This window comes from Marmota marmota, unplaced genomic scaffold (assembly GCF_001458135.2).
Source record: "Marmota marmota marmota unplaced genomic scaffold, marMar, whole genome shotgun sequence".
Taxonomy (NCBI): Eukaryota; Metazoa; Chordata; class Mammalia; order Rodentia; family Sciuridae; genus Marmota; species Marmota marmota.
Genome location: NW_026000196.1, coordinates 5,857,252 through 5,881,677, shown reverse-complemented (window position 1 = coordinate 5,881,677; position 24,426 = coordinate 5,857,252). Strand labels below are relative to the sequence as shown.

The 24,426-nt window shown below is 50.0% G+C and overlaps 2 protein-coding genes across 3 annotated transcripts in view; one reads left to right on the top strand and one right to left on the bottom strand.

Annotated features, from left to right (window-relative positions):
- Positions 1-3,184, top strand: part of Acan (aggrecan) — a 67,117-nt gene extending 63,933 nt beyond the window's left edge. Inside the window, 5 exon segments of the mRNA XM_048790280.1 lie at positions 502-584; positions 1,199-1,207; positions 1,209-1,344; positions 2,124-2,306; positions 2,750-3,184. Coding sequence (XP_048646237.1) covers positions 502-584; positions 1,199-1,207; positions 1,209-1,344; positions 2,124-2,306; positions 2,750-2,826 — 488 coding nt within the window. The 3' untranslated portion in view covers positions 2,827-3,184.
- Positions 3,185-5,672: 2,488 nt separating this feature from the next.
- Positions 5,673-24,318, bottom strand: Hapln3 (hyaluronan and proteoglycan link protein 3). 2 transcript variants are annotated; one of them, XM_048790278.1, is made up of 6 exons: positions 21,435-24,318; positions 15,601-15,696; positions 13,701-13,886; positions 12,197-12,565; positions 8,501-8,803; positions 5,673-7,832 (listed from the first exon to the last, which is right to left on the bottom strand). In XM_048790278.1, exons 2-6 carry the CDS (start codon positions 15,671-15,673, stop codon positions 7,546-7,548), a joined length of 1,218 nt encoding a protein of 405 aa, XP_048646235.1. In that variant the 5' UTR covers positions 15,674-15,696; positions 21,435-24,318; the 3' UTR covers positions 5,673-7,545. The 2 variants fall into 2 exon arrangements, with proteins under 2 accessions (XP_048646235.1, XP_015348573.1); XM_015493087.2 differs by lacking the exon at positions 15,601-15,696.
- Between the last annotated feature and the right edge of the window lie 108 nt (positions 24,319-24,426).

Below are 24,426 nucleotides of genomic sequence, written 5' to 3'. Positions count from 1 at the left end.
GGGGGGGGGGGGCTGAGGAAAATGGTCATGTAGGCAAAGGGTCTCACTTGTCAGAACTAGCAGAGTGGGGGCTGGGGGCGTGGCTTAGTGGTACAGCACTTGCCCAGCATGCACTAGGCCCTGGGTTCCATCCCAACACCACAAACAAAAAAAAAGAAAGAAAAAAAGAAATTAGCAGTTTGGACCCAGTGAGGCTGTTAGGGTCAGGGAGCTAGGAGGGAGGGAAGGTGTTATTGTAGCTTTAGTTCCCCGACAGCGCACAGAGGACCCAGGACAGCACTTCACCAGGACCAGCCTCAGACTCACCCTGTGGCTGCCATCTATCCATGATAGCTTGGGGAGGTAGTCCAAAGTGCACCCCAGACATTCATGTGCTGAGAAGCAGGTGGCACGCTCCCAAGAAGCCCACCGGCCTCCTTGCACACTGCATCCCCTGAGCTCCAATTTTCAGACATCCCCAGGGTGTCCAGTGCCAGATCCAAACCTAACTTACCTCTCCAGAAAACGCTCAAGACTACCAGTGGGTCGGCCTGAATGACAGGACCATCGAAGGGGACTTCCGCTGGTCAGATGGACACCCCTTGGTGAGTTCTGCTGGGTGCACCAGCCACAGCTCGTGGCCTGGAGGGGAGGGATAGGATAAAGACCCCCAGAGACGCATTCAAATCAGGTACAAACACTCACTGAGCAGCTGCAGGAGCCTTGGAGGACAGGGATTGTGCCTCGTTTGCCTCTGCCTTGGGGGACCAGCCCAGAGATGATGAACAGATTGAGTGAAAGAAGGCACAAAGCCAGGGAGGGAGCCAGAGAGAAGGGAATGAATGTCAGCAAACCACCATGAGAGGCCATGCAAACAGTTCAGAGAGGTTCCTGGTCCATAGAGATGGGAAGCCAGAAGATGCCAAGTGAACACTATGGCAGAGGCGGGGGTCAGTGCTGCAGGTGTGACAGGCTGAATCCTCTCAGGGCTCCATTCGTGGGAGTTCTGGAACTCCTAAGAAGCTTCCCAACTGTGTGCCCAGTTCCCCAGAGGACCCATGGGTTCCATGGCACCTCCAACATCCCTGACCAGACTCCCAGCAGCCTTCCCCAATGCCAGACAAGCCAGAAGTTGGATTGAAAGAAAAGGAAAGTGGGGGACAGGTCAAGCCATGAGGCTCCAGCCCTCTCCTCACCCCTTCCCCACCTCTGCCCACAGCAATTTGAGAAAATGGCGTCCCAACCAGCCTGACAACTTCTTTGCCACTGGAGAGGACTGCGTGGTGATGATTTGGCATGAGAAGGGCGAGTGGAATGATGTTCCCTGCAACTACCACCTGCCCTTCACGTGTAAAAAGGGCACAGGTGAGCAGGGCCTGGGAGGGGATCCAGAGCAGAGAGAATCAGGACTTTCGGCATCAAGGGAGGCTCTTGCTGTGTGACCTGGGGGGCATCCCTTATCTTCCAGCTGCTGGTGTCTTGTGGGGACATTCTCCAAAAGCGGATGGAACCTGACTTGGGAGCTCCTTTTCAGCACCAGCATTCAGAGCCAATGGCAATGGCAAGCTGGCTCCTAGGGACCATCCACAGGGACAGGAGAGTATGAAGGTTGCAGGCTAGAGGACAGGACTCTCCTTTAGATATCAGCGGCAGAAAGTCACCCGTGATGGCACCTGGATTGGGAATCTCCCTCTCTTTGGGGTTCCCAAGTCTATCAGTCACAGAATCAGAATTGTCAGACCCTAATCCCTCAGCTTTAGGTCTGTGGACATCCAGGTGCTCCTTCTCATGGCCTGTGTCCACAGCCATCCTTGGGGTCCCTCTTTCCCTGGCATTGGATGTTTTCATAAAGAAGCCACAAGTGGTCTGCCTGGCTCTCCCCGTCTTTCTCCCTCTCTTCCTTTTTCATGGCCTTACAGTCCCCTTTGTACTCTCCTCCTGTCACTCTGTACCACCAAAGAACCCAGGTGTTAGAACCAGAGGTCTCCCGATTCTTGACACTGGATGAAAATGCCCCTTTGCTAGCAGCCAGGGCTCTCTGCCAGGTGTGGAGCTCAATGTCCTTCCCACAGAGCCTTGGGCTCTGAGCTTGTCATCACAGAAGACCCCACGAGACTCCTTTCTAAAGGGTGTTTGCTCCTCAGTGGCCTGCGGAGACCCCCCTGTGGTGGAACATGCCAGGACCTTTGGACAGAAGAAGGACCGATATGAAATCAATTCCCTGGTTCGGTACCAGTGCACTGAGGGCTTTGTCCAGCGCCATGTGCCCACCATCCGGTGCCAACCCAGCGGGCACTGGGAGGAGCCTCGGATCACCTGCACGGACCGTGAGCATCACCCTCTGAGCACTAGCAGGGGTTGGGACTGGATTCGGCCAGCACTGCCTTCTCCCTATCCCTGGGAGGGGACAGCTGGGACTCACTGTCTCTTGGGGATGCTACACCATCCTTCAGACTAAGCCAGGGTGGCAAAGTCAGTGAACTGTGACTATGATTTGTGATCTGTGACTTAGGGAAGGCCAGATGCCTGTCCCAGGAGAGAGCTCATATTCAGAGAGGGGAGGCGGCAGAAAACTAGTGGCCTGCTTTTCTTTTCAACAGCAGCCTGCGTGCCCGTAGCCCAAGGAGGCTCTGTACAGCTGAAGGCTGGCTTCCTGAGCCTCTGTTTTGCAGTGAGGGGTGCCAGCGGAGAGGGGCAGCGTGAGGAACACCTCAGCTCTGCCCCACTTCTTCCTGGCTCACCGATATTTCCCATCTTCCTTTCACCCCAGCCACCACCTTCAAGCGCAGACTACAGAAACGGAGCTCACAGCCCCCGAGGAAGAGCCACCCCAGCACGGCCCACTGAGAAGAGTTTCCAGGACGCGCCCAGGATGCTGAGCCCAGGAGCCTGGCAGGCAGACAGTGCATCCCATCCAGTTGGTGTCCTCTTGTCACTTTTTGTCATATAAGGAATCCCATTAAAGAAAAAAAAATGAATCCCACATTGTGTATGCACCCACCCCACCCCATCCCCAAGTCACCAAAACCTCATCTAATTTGTCCCCCAATGCCAAAGCAAAGCAAACTTACTGTAACCCATGGACTGAGTTTAGAGACATTTCTTCAATCTCCCGTTGTGCCTTTCCAGGGACCAGAGCAGGGACAGGGGGAGAGGGAAGGGGTTAAGTTAAATAAAGAAGATTATTTTTTGTTTCCTGACTTTATCCAAGAGCAGTAGAGTCGTTGGTTATTTCACCTCCAGGGAGAGCTAGGGAGGAGGGAGGAGGGGTCGGAAAGAGGTGGAAGGGGCAGAGGCCTGAAGGACTCAGACCGGACCGCAGCTGAATGTATTGGACAAAAGGAGCCAGGAGGGCTGCACCATCTGCGTGGGGTAGAAGCCTGGGGGTAAGGGTCCAGCTGACCCGGGGTCAGCGGGCAGGAGAGAGCCAGCAGAGGGATCTTCACAGCGTGGGGGTCGCCCTCCCTCCAGGGGTCCCTCTCCCAGTGTCCTCTCACCTGGGTCTGCCACCCTAGCAGGTGTCAATCTCTCGGCAGGGCTGGGTGGGGGCACTTCCTTCCAGAGGGAGTGCCACCCACCCCCTCACCCCACCCCACCCCCGGGACCGTGCAGGCACCAGGGTTCCGTGCACCTATTTATATTTTTGAAAACTAAAGATTATGATAATTATAATAATAAAGACATTGGAAGAGATCTATTTCTTTTCTTTTCCCTTTTTTCAATTTAAGGAGAAGGCAACCGCAATCTAAGGCCTGTTGAAGGCTCTCAGGAATGGTGACAATGGGGACATGTTTTGATCAAGTGACCCCACACTGTGTGACTCCTGTCTGTTCAGAGCCTGGGACAGTCATGTCTGGTGTGCTTTATTTTTACTAGAGTGAAGCTGTGTTGGATGGATTCTACACATGTGTGGATAGGAATGTGGAGTGTGTGCCTGGGGGGTGCCTGTCACATGCATGATGTGTCAATAGGTGGCACTGTGGGTGGACGAGCAAGTGGGCACTGTAAAAGAACAAGAGAAACATCTGGTCATCTTGCATAGTTTGATTCTTTGCTATCACACTGTGTTAGTAAACTAAATCTAAAAACAGGGAAACTCAGGATTTAACAAGAGGGAAGGAAAAAAACAAATGGCAGACAATCTAGGAACAATAAATCTTGCTTATACATTTTTGGGGCAAATGGGTCAGCTGACTGCTAGCAAAAAGATCAGCCAATGAAACTTCGGGAGTTATGGTGCACACCTGTAATCCCAGCCACACAAGGGGCTGAAGCAGGAGGATCACAAGTTCGAGGCCAGCAACTTTGTAAGACTCTGTCTCGAAATACAATTAAAAGGGGCTTGGGATAGAGCTTAATGGTAGAGCACATGCCTAGCATGCATAAGACCCTGGGTTCCACCCCCAGTACCACAAAAAAAAAAAAATCAAATTAAAAGGACTGGGATATAGCTTGGTGGTAGAGCACCTTTGGGTTAATTCCCAGAACTGGGTAAAAAAAGACACCAACAAGAGCAATTTTTACTGTTTATTGTACCCCAAGAGTTGAGCTGGAATGTGCAGGCCAAACACTGAGTGACCTTCCAGTGCCCCCTCGGGACCTCTCCCTCATCAACATGCCTTCGAGGCTTTGTCTGGAATGTGTTTGTGTTGGAAGTGAATGCCAGTGTGAGTTTGTGTGCCATATATTTTCAGGTGTAGGGATGGGCATGGTTGAGCCTTTGCAGGTGATATATACATGTGTCCAGGTTACTTATAGCTCTGGAAAGAATGGGTGAGCAAAGAAGCGCATAGACACTAGTCAAATAGTAGGGACTCAATAATTATGTAACTGATGGATAAATTAACTGACTATGGATGCTTCTTATGAAGTTATATCCCCATAAACCCCATTATAAATTGAAAATATCCTAAATCAAAAATATATTTAGAGTCAGGAGCAGTGGCACACACCTGTGATCCCAGTGGCTTGGAGGCTGAGGCAGGAGGATAGCAAGTTCAAAGCCAGCCTCAGCCAAAGCAAGGCACTAAGCAACTCAGTGAGACCCTGTCTCTAAATAAAATACAAAGTAGGGCTAGGGATGTGGCTCAGTGGTTGAGTGCCTCTGAGTTCAATACCTGGTACCAAAAATATAATATATATTTATTTTATATATTTTTATGTAATATATATATATCGAGAGAGGGAGAGAGAGGCTGGAGGTATAGCTCTTACTTAGCTTGCACGAGGCCCTGTGTTTGATCCCTAGCCCAATTTAAAAAAAGATAAATGAAATGCATTTTAATATATATATTCTACCAAACATCAGAGCTTAGCAACATAGTACACAATAGAGGATCTATTGTGTCTCTTTATGATTGAGTGAGTGACTGGAAGCCCTGGCTTGTTGCCACTGTCCAGCATTGTGAGAGAGAATTGCACCACATTTTGCTAGCCCAGGGAAAGATCAAAGTTAAAAATTCAAAGTAGCAGCCAGGCACAGTAGTGGACACCTGTAATCCCAGTGACTTGGGAGGCTGAAGCAGGATGATCACAAGTTCAAGGTGTGACTCAGAAACTTTGCAAGACCCTCAGAAATTTTGTGAGACTCTGACTCAAAATAAAAAATAAAAAAGGGCTGGGGATGTAGCTCAGTGATAAAGCACCCCTGTGTTCAATTCCCAATACCATACACATACAAAAAAAATTCAAAGTAAAGTTTCTGCTGAACATTTATTGCTTTCATGCCATCTACTACAGTTTGGATACTGAACATTCTCCAAAGGGCCATGTGTTGAGAAATTGGTCCCCAGGGTGGTGTTATTGAGAGGTGCTGGTAGACCTTTAGGTGGTGAGCCCTTCTGAGAGGTCCATCAGTCACTGGGAACAGGTCCCTGAATGGGTATTTTGGGACACTACCCTCTTGGTCTTTTATCTTTGCTTCCTTGCTGATAAGGTGAGCCTGTTTCTCTGCCATCCACACCTATCCTGATGTATTGCCTTATGCAAAGTCCAGAACAACAAGAGCCACTCAATCTTGGACTGGAACCTCCAAAACTATGAGCCAAAATAGACCTTTTCTCTTCACAAGTTACTTATGACTGATATTTTATTATAGGAAAGTGACATTGACTAATACAACGAACATTGTAAGGTCAAAAGATCATAAGTCAGCTGGACGCAGTGACACATGCCTAAAATCCCAGCAATTTGGGAGGCTAAGACAGAAGGACAAGTTCAGGGCCATCCTGGGCAACTTAGAGAGACCTTGTCTCAAAATAAAAAATTAGAAAGGTTGGGGTTGTAGCTCAGATTTAAAGCACCCTTGGGTTCAATGCCAAGTGCAAAAAAAAAAAAAAATCGTAAGTCAAATTATCATATATCAGAGACTATCTGTAATTGGTAAAACAACCATCTATGCTAGTGGCTTTCAGAATCCCCTGGAGGATTTGTGATAACAAGGGGCCTAATCTCACCCCCAGAGTTTCTAACTCTGTAGGTATGGGGTAAGGCCCAGGAATTTGCATTTCTAATGCATTCTAAGTGCTGCTGCTGCTGCTGCCACTGCTACTGACCAGACTTTGAGTAGCACTGGGCTGGTGAAAAACTGATTGCATTACTGAGCGGTAAGTGGCAGGGCATGCCTGTGAGAGGCAACCAGAGTGCCTTCCTTTTCAGGGTGAGGCCCAGAGGATCAGGCCCAAGAGCCTAGCCTCTGAGGCCCTCTAGAGGACACAGCCTCTGAGAGGCACCTTCCTCTCTCTTGCTGGGCCTCACACAGACACACTACCAGGGACTGGGGGATGCAAGCCAGGGAGCCAGCTGCTGGGCCAGCACCAGAGGCAGGGCACAGCCTGGGGCAGCACATGGAGTTCTCTGCCCACCCCAGGTGCGCTGACCCCGCCACCTGTGAAGCATGGCCCAGAACCGAACCTACCACATCCACCAGGCTGGGAGCTGAGCCCTGAGACTGGATGAGACAGGGAGCCAGGCACAGTTGCAGGTTGGGGACAAAGGAAGGGGTCATAGCACCATTTATCATTCAAAGAAGGTGCACACACCTGAAGGCAGTTCTCCACACAGGGAAAATGAAAAGGAAACAGAGTGGAGATGAGAAGGGGAGAGGACTTCTCTCCCTACCTTCAGATCTCAAGGAGAAGCCTAGGAAGCCACTCCAGAAATAAAAAGGACCCCCCCCCCCACCAACTCCTCTTTCTTCCCAGACTGAGACAGAGGGAGAGTAGCAGCCACCATGCCTTGACCCCTTGTGGCCAGGTCACTGCCCACTTGGGTATCAGCCTCCTCTGAGGAAGAACACAGGCTGGACTCAGGGATAGCAGAGAGCCCTCTAAAAGGCTCACAAACCTCAAATGTTTGTGACGGGGAGTGCCTCCAGGTGTCCAGGGGAGCTGGTACTTGGATGCTGCTGGATTTACAAAAAAATAATGATACTTTTCAAAAATGTTTAAGTTGAGAAATATAAAAACAATACTAAAATTGCCCTGACCCATTAGGAGAATCGAACCACTCAATAAATACACAGCCCCTGGGGGAAGGAGGCTGGGTGCAAAGCTGGCCGCCCAGATCCTAGCGGGGGCGGTAGCAGTAGACGCCATCCAGGCGGCTCTGAGGGTCTGGGAAGCCGAAGCTCCGGACTCCAGGCTCTGGGGGCCCGCAGTTGGGACGGGGGTGAGCCACAGGGTAACGAGCACTGCCATCTGCCAGCCAGCCGGCATCACAGCGGTCCAGGCCACGGAACTTCCAGGCAGCAAAGAGCTGGCCCACCTTGGCAATCTGGGCACCATCTTCCTGGCAGGCCTCCCGGGCCTCCTTCAGTGTCAGCTTCTCCGGGTGCTCCAGGTAGTACACCCACCCTGGGGGAAGGTGGGGCATTAGTGTTGGGCAGCCGAGACAGTGGCCAATGAGGACATCAGGGCCTGTCCCAAGAACCTGACAACTGTCCAAGCCCAGGGGACCATGATGCTGTGGACATGTGCAGTGGACATTTTGGGAAGTGTAACTTCCACACCTCAGCACCTGAGAGTCCCACTCTACTTGCCGTAGGGCTGGGTCCCTCTGGATATGTCTGTACTCCCCTGCCACCCTTCCCTGATTGTACCCCCAAGTGGGCACCCTACCTGGGCTGGACCAGAGTCTCTCACCCAGTCATTTACTGAGCACCTGCTATGTGCAAGACATTTCTCTAAGTGCCTAGGATATAGCACTGAACCAATTCCTGTTTTCACTTATCTTCTGATGAAACAGGCCATTTTACGAGGACAGATGTGTTTCCTTTGTCTATGATGCCCCTGAGCCTCATCTAGGCCCCAGCACTAGAAAATGCTCGATGAGAATAAACCAATGTTTGCACGAAGCAAAAGCAGCAAAACACTCAAAATCACACCAGTATTGCTTCCAGATCTGCTGGGGCTCTAGACCTGTAGGTGGAAGTGTCAGCAGGATGGGCAGAAGGGTCCAGAAGCTCCCCACAGGTCCCAGGTGCCCATCAACCCACAGGCCTGTGCTCGGCCACTCCACTCACCCTTGAGGGCAGCAGCAAAGCAGAAAACATCGTAGCGATGCAGGCGGTGGTGGCGTGGGCCATAGCTGCGCACACCAGGCGCCAGGTCCAGGCCACCACAGGGCTCTCGGGGCAGCGTGATGGGGTACTGCACCGTGGCGTCCTGCAGCCAGCCTGCGTTGCACCAGTCCAGGCCTTCCTCCCAGGCCCGGAAGAGCTGCTCAAAGGAGGCCACTGCTGCATCCTGCTCCTCACAGGCCTGCTGGGCCTCATGGAAGTTGAGCTGGTAGCGCCCCTGAGGGGGCTGGTAGGGAAAGACCACACCTGGAGAGGGAGGAAAGGAGCTTGGAGGGGTGGGCTGCATGCTCAGCTCTTCCTCCTCCACTGGGACACACGACCCCCCCACACACACCCACACGGTCACTCAGAAAGCTCAGCAAACCTCCATCTCCTACCCACTGCCCACATCCAGGCAGAGCCTATGAGTGGCATTCAGGAAACATGCCTTGGCTTGTGAAGGTGATTAACAGCCCAATGTCTCCAAATTTAAAATGGGAATACTGCCTTACTTATGGGGCTATTGAGAGAACCTCAGTGAGGAGATGCTATCATGTACAAGATGGGCACTGGCTTTGGACTCCAGAGGCTGGATTTGGCTCCCAACGTCCCTCCCAATAGCTAAGACCTAATCACACAGGCTTTCCTCAGTGTCCAGAGGGATCGGTTCCAGGGACCCCCCCCCTCAAATACCCAAATCCAAGGATGTTCAAATCCCCTATATAAAATTATATAGCATTGCCAGGCATGGTGGTGCATGCCAATAATCCAGATACTCCAGAGGCTGAGGCAGGAGGATCACAAGTTCAAGGCCAGGCTGGGCAATTTAGCAAGACCCTGGCTCAAAAATAAAAATAATTAAAAGGGCAGGGGCTGAGACTCAGTAGTAGATGCCCCTGGGTTCAACCCCCAGCACTGAAAAAGGAAAAAAAAAAGCATAGTATTTGCATAGAACCTATATATATCTTCCTGTATACTTTAAATCATCTCTAGATTATTTATGATGCCTTAATACAAAGCCTACACAGCACTTCATTCTTATGGATTTAGCATAGTACTTGGCATGCAGCAAACTTTAGTTTTGCTTTTTTTGGAACTTTCTGGAATTCTTTTTTCCAAATAATTTTTGAGCTGTGAGTTGGTTGAATTTGCAGATGAAGGGCCCACAGTTACAGAGGACTGACTGTATATGTCATTATGAATATGGAAGTTTCTTAGGAAAATATAAGAAATTTTCCACATATGACAGATGGTTTTTAGGGGAAGGAGAGGCCTAGAAGCTATGGGAAGAGGATAGTGAAGGGCCCTTAAATAAAGGAGGCTTGAAGTCAGGAAAGGCTTGGGGCATGGGCCCTCTCTCTTGGTAGTCAGGGTACAATGGGGGCCACAAAGTCCCCTCAAAATTTGTCATGCATGTTTGAAATTTTACTATAGTAAGTTTTTTAAGCATTGGAAATTCAGTTCCTAGCAAATTGGATGAAATCTTAAGAAGTAGGAGTGACTCTAAGGGTTCAGAAGGGGACCCTGCTGGGCTTACATTGTTTATGAGCAGGGCCCTAAGTAGGAACTCCTCCCTGTAGCCTAGGACATGGAATATGCCAAGCACCAAACCCAGTCTTGCTGGGAAACCGGCACCTGGGCAAAGCCAGTCTAAGAGGGCACAGAAGCCCAAGGGAGCTGGTCGTGGTGGTACACACCTGTAATTCCAGCAAATCGAGAGGCTGAAGCAGGAGGATGGCAAGTTTGAGGCCAGTCTTGACAATTTAGTAAAACCCTGTCTTGATAAAATTTTTAAAAAGGGAAGTTGAGGGAAGAAATTGGGGGTGGGTTGTAGCTCAATGACAGAGTACCAGTGGATACAATTCCTAGTACCCGCCCCCAAAAAAAAATAGAGAGAGAGAGAAGACCACAGGCCCAACAATCACATCCTCAACCTTCCTGTATGCTCACAGGGGTATTATTGTGTGCCTGGTATCATCTCAAATTCCTAGCCCTGGGTGAGGATTCCCTGCCTCTGTAGGCTGCTTCTGCCAACCCAGACAAATGAATCCTGCAGGCTCTCTCCCTTTCCTCCACCATATCCAAATCCAAAATGAGCAATGTGGCCTCTCTCAGGCACCATCTAAGCCACAGGGACTTCAGAGTTGGAGTGCTGCAAAGACAAAGCCAAGTTTCCAGGATGTGCATTTATTCTCCTGGCCTCTAAGGCAGGTAATGGAGGAACTACTGTTGTCCCCCTTCACACCTCTCAGAGCAGCCCAGAGCTCTGAGAGGCTGAGGCATTCCCAGGGGTCACAGCAGAGATGGACCAGATGGAGTCCAAAAATCTTCCTCCCTCCCAGCTGCCTCCCTAACAGAGCAGACAGACATCAGGACTCCCAGCCTCATCCCAGAGACAGAGGAGGTGAAAGGAACTTAGATCTCAAACTGGGGCCCACAAACAAAATCTGGCTTGCAGGGTCTTGACTAGTTTTGACAGCCCTGGGTCTTTTCCAGAAAATAGGAGACTTTTGTGGAGCACGGTGGCACACACCTATAATCCCAGTGACTTGGGAGCCTAAGACAGGAGGATCACAAGTTCAAGACCAACCTGGGCAATTTAGCAAGAATCTGTCTCAAAATAAAAAACAAAAAGGGCTGGGAATGTGGTTCAGTGTTCGAGCAACCTTGGGTTCAATCTGTAGTTCTACAAAAAATTAAAAAGATTAATTAATTAAAATTAAAATAGGAGCTGAGTGCAATGGCATACACCTGTAACCCCAGCTGCTCAGGAGACTGAGGCAGGAGGCTTGAAAGTTCAAAGGCAGCCTCAGCCATTTAGCAAGGCCATGAGCAACTTAGTGAGACCTTGTCTCAGAATAAAAAATACAAAAAGGGCTAGAGATGTGGCTCAGTGTTTAAGTGTCCCTAGGTTCAAACCCCATATATATTATATATATATATTTAAAAAGGAGATTGTTACATAAAAAGACAACCCTTTCACATAAAAAGATAAGCTCTCATCAAATTAGGAAATCTGATTGCACCGGGCCTGTATTCTGCCATGGCATCATCAGCTGGGCCTGAGCAGAGTGGCCCCTCTGGATGGGACAGGGCTCAGCCCCTGCCGCTCCCTCTCATTGCATGCTAGGCCTGCTACATTCTTTCATTGCCTGCGAACCCTGCTCAAATCTCAGCTCTGGCTCTAATGAGCTATAAGACTGGCTCCCACTGTCCTCTCTCTGAACGGGACATGAGTGAGAGAGAACAGAAGGCAGTAGATGCTGGAGACTGCTGCCGGGGTCCAAATGCCAGCTTTGCCATTTTTTTTTTAAATATTTATTTTATTTATTTATTTTCAATTGTAGGTGAACACAATATCTTTACTTCATTTTTATGTGGTGCTGAGGATCGAACCCAGGACCTCACGTGTGCTAGGCAAGCATTCTACCACTGAGCCACAACCCCAGCCCCCAGCTTTGCCATTTATGAGCTGGGTAACCTCAGGTAAGTTACTTGGCCTCTTTGGGTTTCCTCATCTGTAAAATGAGGGTAGTAATAACAGTAGCTTCCTTATGAGGACATGATTTTCTACATAAAGCACAAACATCCGGATGCTCTCTCAGGGGCCTCTCCCCTCCCTTAGGTCCCAGCATCACCCAGTCCCAGTCGGGGCCTCACCCCGCAGCTCCAGCTCCACCAGGCCGCTCTCGTCCTCTAGCCCATCAATGACCTCACAGCGGTAGCGCCCATAGTCTTCCAGCCGCAGATCCCAGAGCTCCAGTGAGACTTCACGCTCCTTGTCCTGCCGCAGGTGCGCGCGGCCTTGGTAGTCCCCAAAGGAGCGGTGCCTCTTGCCTATGGCCACCAGCACATCCTGCTCTGGGGCCCCGTTCTCTGACAGCTTCCACCACTTGATGCGCACGGGCCTTGGGGAGGCCAGCGCTGGCTCATAGTGGTAGTGGCAGGGCAGGGTCACGGTAGCCCCCCGGTGGGTGAACAGCGTCTCCTCGGGCGTCTCTACGACCAACTTCACTCCATTGAAAAGGCCTATGGGGAGAGGTAGGGGACAGATAGGGACAGCTGCAGCACATCTCCAACTCCCTTCAGGGTCAATTGTTATGAGTGAAAAAATGGTCTCCCTGCTCCACCCATCTCTATCCACCCACCTTGCAGTGTGCCTGTGCATCTCCTGCCATCAAGAGGTGATATCTATTCCCCTGTCCCTGGAATGTGTACTGGCCTTGCCACTGGATTTAACCAAATGGACATGGCAGGTATGACTGTCCCATAGTGTCTGCTCTGAGCCTCAGTTCCAGGAGATCTGGCTTCTTCCGATTTCTCTTGGGTTCTCATGAGCATCAAGCTGAGGCTTACCTACTGAGCATGAAAGACTACCTGGAACAGAAGCAAGCCTCCCCAGCTGGGGCCACCCTAAATCAACCAGCCCCCAGCCTGTCAGCACCCTGTGGGTGCATCTGCAAGTCTCAAGTGCAAGGCCAGAAGAAAGGGAGCCCCCCGTCAAATGCTGACCCACAGGTAGCTGAATAAATGGCTCTTGTCTTAAGCCACTAAGTTTTGGGGTAGTTTGTTACACATCAAAAGTTAACTGATGAGCCAGATGCACACCTGGAATCCCAGTTATTTGGGAGGCTAAGACAGGAAGATTACAAGTTTAAGACCAGCTTGAGCAACTTAGTGACACCCTGTCTCAAAATAAAATAAAAAGGGCTGGGAGCTGGGGATGTAGCTCAGTGGTTAAGCACCCCCAGATTCAATACTCAGTACCAAAAAAAAAAAAGAGAGAGAGAAGAAGTCTTCTGCCCAAGGCCAGCCAGTAAGAAGCAGAATTAAGATTCAAACTCACATCTATATGACCCCAAGCCCTCTTTTCACTGGGGAGCCCAGAAGAGATCTCATTTCAGCCTGATCGTGAAGAACTGGCAGGAGTTTGGGGAAAGTGCAAAACAAGCAAAGTGATCATCCCTAAGTGAGTATGGCCTCATGTCCAAGGAGACAGCAAACAGTAACTAAACCATCTCTTCCTCTTGTCTAAGAAGCAAGGCTGGTCCACCCCAAAAGCCAAGATGGGGAAGAAACTACTGAGTCATACCCTGTCCCCCATCCCAGCCTGGAACCTGCATAGCACAGCAGGAACCAGGATCCGGCCCAGGAGGCCACCCACCTTCGCCATAGCCATTGCCTGGATTCCTGCCATTGGGGCTGTTGGAATAGTAGAAGCCGTTATAGAAGGGCAGTCCAGAAACGCAGGGCAGCAGGAACAGCAAGACCAGGACCCATGGTGCTACAGCGCAGCACCCACAGCAGCAGCTCCGGTGCATCCTGGGCCAGGCTGGGGCCCTGGGGCAAACTGGGAGAAGGAGGGGGGGAAAGCCAATTAGAGATCCCCACTGCAGTGCCCTGGGATCCCTCTGTTCGACCTGCACTCAATCACCTCTCTATAGTTCATTATGAAGCATCTTCCAGCGCCAGGCTCGGTGCTCAGAAAAGCTAGAGGAATCTCTGCTCTCCGCAGGCAGGAGGGGCAATAGCAAACAAATAAACCCTCAGAGGAATTAGCAGGCAACAAAAAGAGCATGGAAAAAATTAAGCCAGATGATGTGACACTATCAATATTTCTCAAATCACAGGTTTGAATTTGAGAAGTCATGAGCAATTATTTTATTTTATTTTGCTTTATTTATTTATTTTATATTTTATTTTATTTTATTTGACATTGGGAATTGAACCCAGGGGCACTTTACCACTGAGCTATATTCTCAGTCTTTTTTATATTTTAGTTTGAGATGGGGTCTTACTAAATTGCCAAGGCTGGCCTTGAACTTGTGATCCTCCTGTCTCAGCCTCCTGAGCAGCATATTTTAATGAAACCAAACTGACTAGACTAGAATAAAAAATAGCATACTTAGTGAAAATAAATCCTGCAACAAGAAACTTTTGTTTCAGTCCAATGTCTGGGGGTCTGGAGTTGTAGGGGTCACAATGTGAAATTTATTTCTTACCCTAAGTCAAGGTTAAAAAGAAGTTTTTTAAACATCACACTAGAGCATTATTCCTGTTTAGGTGGATATTCAAATAAAATAGGCAGCTGGCCCATGAGCTGTAGTTTGTTGATTTGATTTTTTAAAAATATCGCATTAAGCTGGGCTCAGTGACACATGCCTATAATCCCAGCAGCTTGGGAGGCTGAGGCAGGAGGATCAAAAGTTCAAAGCCAGCCTCAAAAAAAGCAAAGCAATAAGCAACTCAGTGAGACCCTGTCTCTACATAAGAATACATAATAGGGCTGGGGATGCGGCTCAGGGGTTGAGTGCCTCTGAGTTCAATCCCAGGTACCCCCCCCACCAAAAAAATTGCTCTAAAATATCCTGCCTTGATTGCAAAATTTTTGGCAAACACACACACTTCCCTACTTCAAGTTTGCACCCAAGACTAGTGCTTCCTCAGCTCACCCTTGCCTTTAATGAGCGTTCTCAACAATTAAAAGACTGAAGGAGCTCAGTCCAGGGAGCATTGAAACGAGATTAAAGATAGGAATTTTCAAGGTGGAAAAAAACAGACTGATTTTTCTTGCAGAGACACAGCCACCGCAAAGGTGCAGAGGCTAGGGACAACACCTGGGGAATAGGAGTGTGCTAGGGGATCTCCATTTGTGTCCTCCCCCCACGCACTCCCAGGTCCACTCTCTGCCCTTCTGTGCCATGCATTGATCCCTGTGGATCATTCCACCGGGGCCCACTGGCCTCTGGCCTCCAGCTGGATTCAGTCAATGGGAAACACAGGAGATGGGTAGAGGGAAGAGAGAGAAGCAGCATTTCTTCCCTGCTCCCTCCCAGCTCCAGTGGCTCCACCATAGTGTCTTCTGCTGCTTGTCCTCATTTGATCCCTACCTTCATTAAAGTCTCTTTGTCAGAACCATCTGGAACAAATTCCATTTTCTGCCAAGACTCTAACTGGTATAGGGGTTAAGATACAAGAAGGTCAACAGGGTCTGTGCCTAGATGCCCTAATGTCCTGGGGTGCCAAGATGGCTTTAAGCAGAGGAGCAAAAGGATCAGACTTACATTGTAGAAACATCCACTGGAGGCAAGTCGAAGGTGGACTGTGGGACAGCAAGACCAGAGTGACAGCAGGCATTTGTAAATATAACTATGATTATCCTGTAGCAACACAGAAGAATGCTGAGGGTGTCATTTAAAACAGAAAAAGCAGAACATACAATTGCCATCTGGCTATGATTGCAAGTGTGTGGTCTCATGAATGCCTATGCACAGGAACCAGAAGGGGAAGAAACCCTAAAAAGAAAATGAGAGAGAAGGGAGGGAAGGAGGGAGGAAGGGGAGAAGAAAGGAAAGGAAAAACAAAGCAAAGCATTGGTCTATGAAGTTGACCAGACTTGGAGGAAATACTCTTGTTTTCAGAAGAGTCAGGAGCAGTTGCTGAAGAGGCTTGGACGTGGAAAGAAGATGAGCAATATATCATGCCATTCTCTTAGACAGCTTGGCAGAAATGAGGCCCAGATTTGCCATCTGTGCTGTGCCCTGCAGCAGGAACACTGTCCCCTCTGAGGATTCAACTCTTGTTCAAGAGGAATTGCCCTAGCCAGGTGCAGTGGTGCACACCTGTGATCCCAGCAGCTCGGGAGGCTGAGGCAGGAGAGTCATGAGCTCAAAGCCAGCCTCAGCAACTTAGCAAAGCCCCAAGTAACTCAGGGAGACCCTGTCTCTATATAAAATATTAAAAAAAGAGTGGGGATGTGGCTCAGTGGTTAAGCGCCTCTGTATTCAATTCCAATACAGAGAGAGAGAGAGAGAGAGAGAGAGGAATTGCCCTGCTGAATTCCAGTAAGTCCCTGCACAGCATAACCACATCAGGCAACCTGGGATGGAGTTTGTGAACTAGAAGATCCAGGGTCAAAACCCACCTCCACTTCAGTAGTCCCTCAGTAATGGTGGGGGATTGGTTCTTGGACCCCTGAAGATACCAAAACCACAGATACTGAAGTCCTTTACTTCATCTGCCACAGTATTTGCATAGAACCTACACACATCCCTGTACTTCAAATTATCTCTAGATAATTTATAATACCTACTACAATGTAAATGCTATGGAAGTAGTTGTTTACTGAATAGCAACAAAAAAGTTTGTATATATTCAATGCAGATAAAAAATTTTCCTGATAATTTCCATTAGTCATTGGTTGAATGTGTACAGAGTTGACTGTACTTAGTATTAGCTATGTGGTTCTAAACAGGCTTCCCCAGTTGTGACATGGAGGTCATAAACCTGCCCCCTGGCACATTTCTCATTAGTATGTTCTGGTTTTCTGTTATGGTAATGGAATTCTAGAGAGATACATGACCACTCAGCTAAAGGCTGTATTTCTGGTCTTCCTTGAAGCTAAGAGGGCTGGGTTAGTTAGTTTTGCATCACTATGACCAAAATGCCTGACAAGAACAACTTAGAAAAGGGAAAGTTTATTTGGGCTAATGGTTTCAGAGGTTTCGTTCATGGTCCACTGAGTACGTTGCACCAGCAGCACGCTGAGGCAGAATGTTGTGCAGAAGAGCAAAGGAACATTCCAGGTGGCTAGGAAGCAGAGATAGAGTGAGAGGCAAAGAGGCTGCAGCAAGATGCACTCTCCCAGGGCAGCCCCCAGGAACCCAGCTCCTCCAGCCACACCCCACCTGCCCACAGTTACCACCCAGTCAGTGCATGCAAAGTATGATAGACTGATTAGGTTACAGCTCTCACCATCTAATCATTTCAACCTCTGAATGTTCCTGCACTCACACAGGAGCTTTGGGGGAGACACCTCATATCCAAATCATACCAAAAGCCAGGTAACTCATTTCTGGCCAATGGCAGCCAGCAGAAATAACATGCTCCAGGTCCAGGTCACACAGTTAAGCCTACTGAGGACACCTTTTGCAGGTATTCTTTCCCCTAATCTGCTAGCCACCAAAATAGAAAAATTTAGACTCAGAGATGGGAACCACAGATTGACTGGCAGGGCTGTCATCAGCCTAGACCACATCCACCTCATTGTACCCTGAGCAAATCCTGTTGTATTAAACCAGCACATTTTGCAGCTACTGGGGAACACAGTTTAGCCTCTCTTGGCCAAACAAATCCACTTCACAGCATTCTTAGCATCAGCATTAAGCATGAATAGCTAGGCTAGGAATGTAGCTCTTGCCTAGCATTAGTGAGGCCCTGAGTTTGATCCCCAATACTGCAAAAAAAGTAAAAACAGCCAACTTCAATGAGCATTAATATATCCCTGAATCCTCATCCCAGCCCCTAGAGCTGGGGCCTATTTGTATCCCCACGTTACAGATGGGAAAACCAAGATGTACAGAAATCAAGTCTGGTGAGTGAGATTAAGCCAAAGGTCAACCATCTAGAAAATGGTAGAGCTAGAATTTTAATCTATACCAGCTCCAAGTCTACAACCATCAGGCCAAATTCAGGGAGGTAATTGTGTGGAGTACACAGCCCAGGACCTAGCGCAGAGTAGACCCTCCTTAAAGTCAATTTCCTTTCCCTCCTTGAGCCTTCACTTGGGGAACTGAGAGGGAAGCAGAGCAATGACTGAGAGGATTGTGAGTGTTGATCTGGATGTCCCAGGGATCACCCAGGTCCTGGGCACCTAGAGCCTTCCAAACAGAAGGGCTCCCTGCTTCTGCCTGCAACACTTCCAGCCTGTTAGAACAGCTCATCCAGCACCAATGCTGCCCAGCTAGAAGGGCCTTCCTGAGCATGAACAAGTGAGGTGTTTCTGCCACAGAGTGACATTTGTATACCTGAAAAAAAATTGCATTTTTGAAAAATCATGCCTCAAAAAAATGTTAGACAAAAAAACAAAGTCAGTGCAGACTACTCAGAACTCTGTCATCAGAGTATCAGAGTGCTAACCAAGACAAGAGCAACCCAGGAAAAAAAAACAGCACCTTCAATTTTCTACTGATATATGCCCACAGGTGCTGCTCTGCCACCCTTGGCAGCCTTCACCCCTGAAGTGAGTGCTGCCTTCTTCAAGATGTAGGTCCTGGAGGCATTTGATTCCAGTGGGAACCAGATTTGCCAGTATTAAAAGTCTGACCCAGGGCTGGGGGCGTAGCCCAGTGACAGAGTACTTGCCCAGCATGTGACAGTAGCTGAGCTCCCCTGTTAGACCCCCAGCACTGCAAAAATATTAAGACAAAGTGTGACCCAGAATGAAATAATTTTCAATCTGTTTTGTCTTTTAACTTAGGGATACATTTAGGCAATTTCTTCATTGGATTTTTAATTTTATTTTAAAAAGAAGAAATATGGTGTTAAGTTCTGTTAAGCAGCTAAACCACAGGTATTCCTTCCTCACCAAATTTATGTCCCCCCACCTCTAATTTTCTGCAGTACTGGAGATCAAACCTAGGACCTCACTCAACTAAGTGCTCTACCATTGAGTCACACCCCCAGCCCTTATTGCATCCTTGAGTTGGGATGACAACAGTTCGGGATATTGAGATTTTTGAGAATTCATGTTGGAAGAGATGCCACATCATCCAGATCTATTTGGTTCCTGAATCTTGGAGAGTGATCAGCAAATTTGGATGGCAAGGGAAATCTGTATGTATACTAAAGAAAGGCACTTTCTGGATGGAAGGCAATGTGGCTGCTACGTCTGTCACCCCAATGATCACCAGGATTGATTCAACTGATCTGGCTGGCTAGGTGGATGTTCCCTTCCTCCCTCACTACTCCATGTGTGTTCCTCCTGAAGCTTCCAGCTTAGTCAAAGGACAACCTTCCCTGATAAAGAAGAATCATTCTTCAAGTGTACATAGTAGCTGAGCTCCCCTGCTAGAACCTCCAAACAAAGACACTTCCTAGCTGGGGGCAATGGTGCACACCTGTAATCCCAGCAACTCAGGAGGTTGAGGCAGGAGGATCACAAGTTCAGTGCCAGCCTCAGCTACTTAGGGAGACCCTAAGCAACTCAGAGAGACGCTATCTCAAAATAAAAAGGGATGAGGATGTGGCTCAGTGGTTAAGCACCCCTGGATTCAATCCCTGGTGGGTACAAATAAAGAAAGAAAGAAAGGTAGGCACTTTCTGCAGAACTGTGAGCCTTTATTATAAGGAATCCATACATTGAATTGCTCTTTAAAGGTCAGAAATCTCCAAACATTCATGGGTTGGTAAAAGTCTCTCCTGAACCAATGCAATTCTATGTTAAATGCATATTGTTCCCTCATCATTCTTACAATCAAGGAGGAGGTAAACCACAGTTCAGAAACATGCACTAAGGCAGAACAGACAGAACCCCTGGGTTCTCTGCAAGGTCTGCCCTCTGGAGCTGCAAAGTGTGAGTCCCCAAGGCACTCTTCCCATCCCCAGAGACCCAAGTACCTGGGATTAGAGGCACACACAGCAATGCCCAACACACACACACACAAATTTCTGGTTGGTATTGTCATGACCCCTATTATGCCAAAGAAGAAGAGGTACTCTGGAGGCTGAGGCAGAAAGATCTCAAATTTGAGGCCAACCTCAGCAACTAACAGAGATCTTGTCTCAAATTTTTAAAAAGGGGAAGTGGAATACTGGGGATTTAGTTCAGTAGTGGAGCACTTGCCTAGCTAGCATGCATGAAGTCCTGGGTTCAATCCCCAGTACTGCAAAATAATAATAAAGCTGAAGGAAGACAGTGTCTACAGAGCATAGAATACTACCGGTTTGGGGCAAGCACTCAACAATATTAGCTAGTATTACTGTTGTTATCATAAGCGTACAAAATCAAAACTCACATTATCTCAGTGAGCTAAAAGAAAAGCCATCACCATTGCCTTCTCTTTTCATCTGGGGAAACTGAGGCCAAGTCCAAGCTTTATTTTTGGCAAATATCTTGGACTTGCTTTTCCCAGGCTCCACTTGCCTAAAGCCCCCACACGTTAGAGCAAGAAACTGAGCCCTGTTGGGGGTAGGGGGTTCACCTCCCCACCAGATTCACACCCTCAGTGGGCCACCCATGAATATAAGTCCCCCAGATACCAGCAGAGGGCAGCATTGCCCCCAGTTCTCCACCGGCCCCACTGCCCGTGAGGAATTTGACTTCGAGGTTCCAGGGAAGACAAGGCTTTACAAGAGCCTTTGAACCCGCAGCCCAGAAAGTGCGAGCCCCGGGTATTTGTACCAGCATTCCTGGCCCTCTCACCAGTTCAGGGATGTGGGAGGAGCTGGGGAGCCTGATGCAGAAAGCAGAGGCACTCCCGAGAGTCGAGGGTCGGCGGGGTCACAGGCTGCCCACGACCACCCAGCGAGCTGGTGGCAGGCAAGGGTCCAAATGTCCCGCACTCCTTCCTTCCCAGTCTAAATTCCTCCCTGAGCGAAGCCATCTCCCACCCAGGGCTCTGCCTCCCACCCTCCTTGCCTCTTCTGGTGCTGCTATCCAGGAACCCACGGATATCCATACCCCCTTCCCCGAGGTGGCCAGAATCGGCGGCCGAGAGAGGGAGCGGCTCAACTCCGCCCGTGCACCTCACAGGCTATCCCCAGCCCCTTCCAAGTTCCCGTGGCCCCGCAGCATCCAGCGGATGCCCAAAGCACAGCCTGGCGCGGTGCACTGTGCTGGACGCAGCAGGACCTGGACAGGACAAGACCGGAAGGGACCGGCACCGGGCTGGGGTCTCAGAGGCCACCCAGTTGGCTCCCGCTTTCCTCCTCCTGGTGCGCTCTCGCTGTCCGCACCCCACTTGCGCCCACGGCGTCTCCCGTGGGCGACCGCAACCCAGTTCAGCCCGGGCCCCTTAGTACCCAGCCTCCTGGGGGTCCGGCAGGAGAGCCAAAGCGAGAGGAGTGGAACCTGCCCGCACTGGACCCCTAGGGACCTAGCAATCTCTGAGCCACGTACCGTCCCCAGCACGCTCTTCCAAGACCCAAGCGCTAGGGCCGCTGGCTGTGTGGGTCCCAAGCAACAGACGGATTTAGGGACCTTCAATGGCCCGAAAGGAAGCGGCAGCCGACAAACCTCCGCGCTCCTGCCGGGCCAGCCCCTTAAAGGAACACACCCTCCTTTCCCTCTAAGGCTGGGCCCCAAGGGAGGAGTTGTTACAGATGCGTGCAGCCTCCAGACGTGCTGGGGACCACCCCCAAACAGGAGCTGTTGGCTGAGCTGTGGAGTGCAGGCTGTCTCATCTCGGGGAAGGAGATGAGAGGGAGGTGGAAGAGGAGCTGCGGGAGGCGCACATCCCATTAGAACACCCTAGTTTACCCAAAAACAGTGGGACTAAGCAGGGAAAGCCCCTCTCTAGCACTCTGCGGGTGGGCTATGGCTTCCTCCCACAGAGGGAGGAAAGAGGGAGGAATTACAGTTCTCTATGCCTACTCCCATAGAAATCAAGGGATGCTGACATCCTCCTGCCCGAGTTTGACCATGATGGCCAGACAGGATGTCAAAGTCAGCACAAGGTAGTTGCTGCCCCTAGTAGGTGGGGCTTGAATGAGTGGCCCAGGGCTTGAATGAGTGGCCCAGGGGAGCGGGGCTGGAGAGACAGGCTGGGGTGCCAGCAACATGGGCCACCAGGCTTCTGACTGGTCCTTAACAGAGGAGGGGAACTCCCTTAGGATTCTGGCATTTGTCTGCACAGCTATCAGGCAGCCCCTCTCAGGATGCCTCTGTTTGGACAGGTTGTTTTCTTTCCTGTCCTGTCTAATGGGGGCCCTGGCCTGGCAGGCCTTATGTCCTCAGCACAGAAACCCAAGGAGGTCCTTCAGCTTCAGCTGGGAGTATCACAGAGCCCTGACACTCTTCCTAAACACACCTCCAAATAGCCCACACCTTTGCCACACACAGTCAGGAGCAAATCAGAGCATGAAGAACTGCAGTGGGCTAGAGGGTAAACAGCACTGCAAGAGACACCAGGTTTATCAAAGGAGCCCATGAAGAATTGTCTGCAGGGAAGAGTGACGGGTCTGATCACTGTGCAGGATGGATCAGAGGGAATACAAAAAGGACCCAAGTATGAACTAGGAAACTCCCAAAAGCCTCTCTGATAATGGTGGCCAACATTTTCAGTCCTCTGATGGGCCAGACTAGGCACTGGTGCTTCTGAGCATTTGGTCTTTTAGTCCCCACAGGCCATGGAGCTGGTCTTAGTATTTCCATTTTACAGATGAACTGAGATCCAAAGAGGTTGAGCACATAACCCAAGGTGACCCAGAGTCAGGGTTTGAGCCCAGGTTGTCTGACTTAAGACTTACTAAGTTCCACCATCACCACATTTAAACCAGGAATCCTAGACCCTTGGGAGAAACAGGGCAAACAAATCCCAGCACCAACAGCCACAGGTGTAGGGAGAGGTGTGGACAGCAAAAGGGTCAGTTTTGTTACATGAAGGTAAGTTTACCGTGCCAGCTAGGGGTGGGGTGGCCAGCAGGTGAAATGCAGCACTACAGTCAGGAAGCAAACAGTGGGGTTTTTTTTCCCCCCATGCCAGGGTCTCATGCTCACTAGGCAAGTGCTCTACCACTGAGCTGAAAAAGAAAATTTGTGGAAGCCATGGTAAAAGCCCTAAAAGTGGAGGAAACTGCTCAGAGAAAGGACCCCAAGTGATGGGACTTCAGTCTAGAGACTTTCAGAAAGCTGTAGCCAACACATCCAAGGCTACAAAGATGAGAAGAAGGAGCTAAGAGGTGACTTAGGCAATTCCAGCCAGAGTCAGATGGGCACCTGTGACCACTGTCCACCAACCACCCATGGAGAATGACCCCCAGAAAATCCTCAATCTGGCTAATATGGGCAAGTTGACAGATGGAAGTGAAGCTCAGTGTCCCCACTGCGAAGACTCTGGATCTGGAAGGGTTCAAGCTACATTAGTTACTAGCAGGCAGAACCATCCCCAGCAGATGTGATGGGGAAAATGTTTCTCCTACCGTAGGTGGTCCTCAGAGGAGGCCAGAACGGGGGATGGGGGCAGGACATGCTCCCAGGAGCACGTCCAGAGGCCAGCAAACCCCAGAAAGAATTGACCCCAAGCCTAATCCACACAGGTCCACAGAAAGCTGGAAACAGGAGGGAACCAGATACCTCTGGGGTGAGCATCCTGCATCCCCAGCTCCAGGGAGACTGCCACCAGGCCCTTTTACTTGGAAGCCCTGGCAATTCACAGCTCTCAGAAAGGAGCAACTTCCAGTCCAGTGTCCCTGATATGGCTCCACCCAAACCCTTTCTTTGGCAGCCACGTGGCTAGCCTGCTGCCAAAGAGGCCCAAAGTTTGGTCAGGACAACTCACCTTGGAAACGAGGGTGAGCCAGGTGGGGATGTAGCTCTGACAGAGCCCTTGCCTAGCATGTGTAAAGCAGATTCGATCCCCAGCACCACCACCCCCCCAAAAAAAGTAGGGGTTTCACTGACCCCTTTCCCAGCTGCTCAGCCCCACCTCTAGCTGCCGTCCCCTTCCCAGATCACCAGGGCTCTGGCCTGAACTGCTTCCCCCCAGCCACTTTTTAATGGTCCCTGCATGGAGGAGGGCAGAGAGAGGACCCCTTTCCTCCCAGCCCTAGGGTGCACTTGCCAGTGGCCTCCCAGGAACCAGTGTGCTCTGCCGGGAGGCCCCGAGCCCAGTTGACAGAGCCCAGCCCTCTCCTCCCATTCCACACCACCTGCACCAGAGGCTCCCTACAGCCCGAGAGCGGCCCAGGTTCATGGGTTTCTACAAGTTTCCCCAGCCCAGGGCTCTAATTACAGAAAAGATGAAACTCGCCAAAGGGGAAGTCAGCAGCTTCAAGGACTAGAAGCCTGACCTTCCCCCAGAAGCCCTGAGCAGTCTCTCTCCTCCTGCTGTTAAGCTATTTGTAGTCAGACAGGTGACGAAAGAATGCTGGGCAGTGGTGGGAGCCAAGGC